Here is a 1,535-nt window from a genome sequence, read left to right as displayed (position 1 = left end):
TCCCGCTACTGGTTCTGATGCTGTCCGTGCTGTGGTACTGTCAGATCCAATACCGGCAGTTCTTCACGGCGCCGGCCACCGCCTCGCTGGTCGGCATCACCATCTTCCTCAGCCTGGTGGCCTTCGGCGTCTACCGCCGCTAGCCGCTCTCTGATTGGCCCGCCGCTGTGGACCTGCACATTCTGTTGCCATGGAGACGTGGAGCGCGACAAGGACTCTGATCTTTATTTTTTTAGCTGACGTTTCTCTGTAACTTCTCATCACTGTGCCTCAGTTCCTCCTGTCTGCTCTAATCCAGAATAAATCACTAATTTATCTGCTGAGTCCGACTCTGAATGCCGACCCGGTTCTACTGGTTCTGTTGGTTCCACTGGTGTTAAAGTTTGTACTTGTTCCCAGTACAACCAGTGTTGCTGCTCCTCCACCCCAGTCCGGTCTGTAGAGGTAAACAGAGACCAGGTTCATGTTTGTGTTTTTATTGAGTCTCTGCGTCGCCCCCTGGTGGCTGCTGCGGGAACGTCAGGCGCTGCAGAGCATCGTTCACTGGAAGAGACAGGAAGAGGATGTTAGACAGGAAGCAGCTGATGGAGACCAGCCGGCTGGAGCTCCGGGTTCTACTGGGTTCAGATGAAGCTGATCAAGATGACGGGTTGATTATTTTAACGAGGATATTCGCTGCGTTTCAGTCAGAACTGGGAAAAAAAGAAAAATCAGCTGGAGTCCCCCAGTTACGTGATCCAACATCCTGGAAGAGGCGCTGCTCTGTTAGATTTTTACGTTGTGCTTTGATTGTTACTCTGTGATTACATTTGCAGCACTTTGAGATTTTTGTTACAAATTAAATTCATTATTGTTCTTATTATAACTGCGTTCCGCTGAACGGATCACTTTAATGAACTGATTCAGTGACTCAGATGAACTGTTGTTCCCATCACTACCACTAGTGGCGCTGTGATGGCCCCATTCCCCTCCCACCCTGTCAATGTGCTCCAGAAGCGGTTCTGTTCCTGCAGAGCGCCAAGCAGCTGTGATGTCACTACCTGCAGCTTGGCGGCCAGGTGTTCAGGCAGCTCCACCCCGGCGACCTCCAGCAGCAGGATGGTGTCCGTCAGGTCGAAGGAGGCGGAGCCTCGGTCTTGGGGTCGGGTCGCCTGCTGGAGGCTGGACACAGAGGCGGTGGGGTCAGCAACCACCAGAACCGACCAGAACTGACCTGGCCTCAGGTGAGCTCACCTGTTGGTGGCCGACTCCAGCAGGAAGTCGGTGTACATGTCTTTCCAGTCCAGGATGATGGACAGCAGGCAGGTGATGAAGGGACGCATGTCCACCTGCAGCCAGCCCTGCAGGACCACACCCTCGTCCAGGTGAGTCACCTCTGAGCTGATGGTCAGCAGCACCTGGATCTGAAAGGGGCGGAGCCACAGAACAACACCTGGCTCAGGTAAGACACTCTCCAGACAGGACAATGCTGACTGTCCAGGTGTGTCTAGCAGGGCTGTGGAAAAATATCGATTTTGCGATATATATCAATACTT

At 53.2% G+C, this 1,535-nt stretch overlaps 2 protein-coding genes across 2 annotated transcripts in view; one reads left to right on the top strand and one right to left on the bottom strand.

Annotated features, from left to right (window-relative positions):
- Positions 1 to 317, top strand: part of tmub1 (transmembrane and ubiquitin-like domain containing 1) — an 8,179-nt gene extending 7,862 nt beyond the window's left edge. The window contains exon 3 of the mRNA XM_007541218.2: positions 6 to 317. Coding sequence (XP_007541280.1) covers positions 6 to 143 — 138 coding nt within the window. The 3' untranslated portion in view covers positions 144 to 317. The remainder of the gene's footprint in view (positions 1 to 5) is intronic.
- A 143-nt stretch (positions 318 to 460) lies between these two features.
- Positions 461 to 1,535, bottom strand: part of LOC103129959 (dynein heavy chain 17, axonemal-like) — a 33,391-nt gene continuing 32,316 nt past the window's right edge. Inside the window, exons 19-21 of the mRNA XM_016665515.1 lie at positions 1,234 to 1,403; positions 1,041 to 1,161; positions 461 to 543 (exon numbers count right to left, since the gene is read on the bottom strand). Coding sequence (XP_016521001.1) covers positions 541 to 543; positions 1,041 to 1,161; positions 1,234 to 1,403 — 294 coding nt within the window. The 3' untranslated portion in view covers positions 461 to 540. The remainder of the gene's footprint in view (positions 544 to 1,040; positions 1,162 to 1,233; positions 1,404 to 1,535) is intronic.

Source organism: Poecilia formosa, unplaced genomic scaffold (assembly GCF_000485575.1).
Source record: "Poecilia formosa unplaced genomic scaffold, Poecilia_formosa-5.1.2 Scaffold593, whole genome shotgun sequence".
Lineage (NCBI taxonomy): Eukaryota > Metazoa > Chordata > Actinopteri > Cyprinodontiformes > Poeciliidae > Poecilia > Poecilia formosa.
Note: the sequence above shows the minus strand (reverse complement) of the source record. Positions and strands in the feature narration are given on the sequence as shown.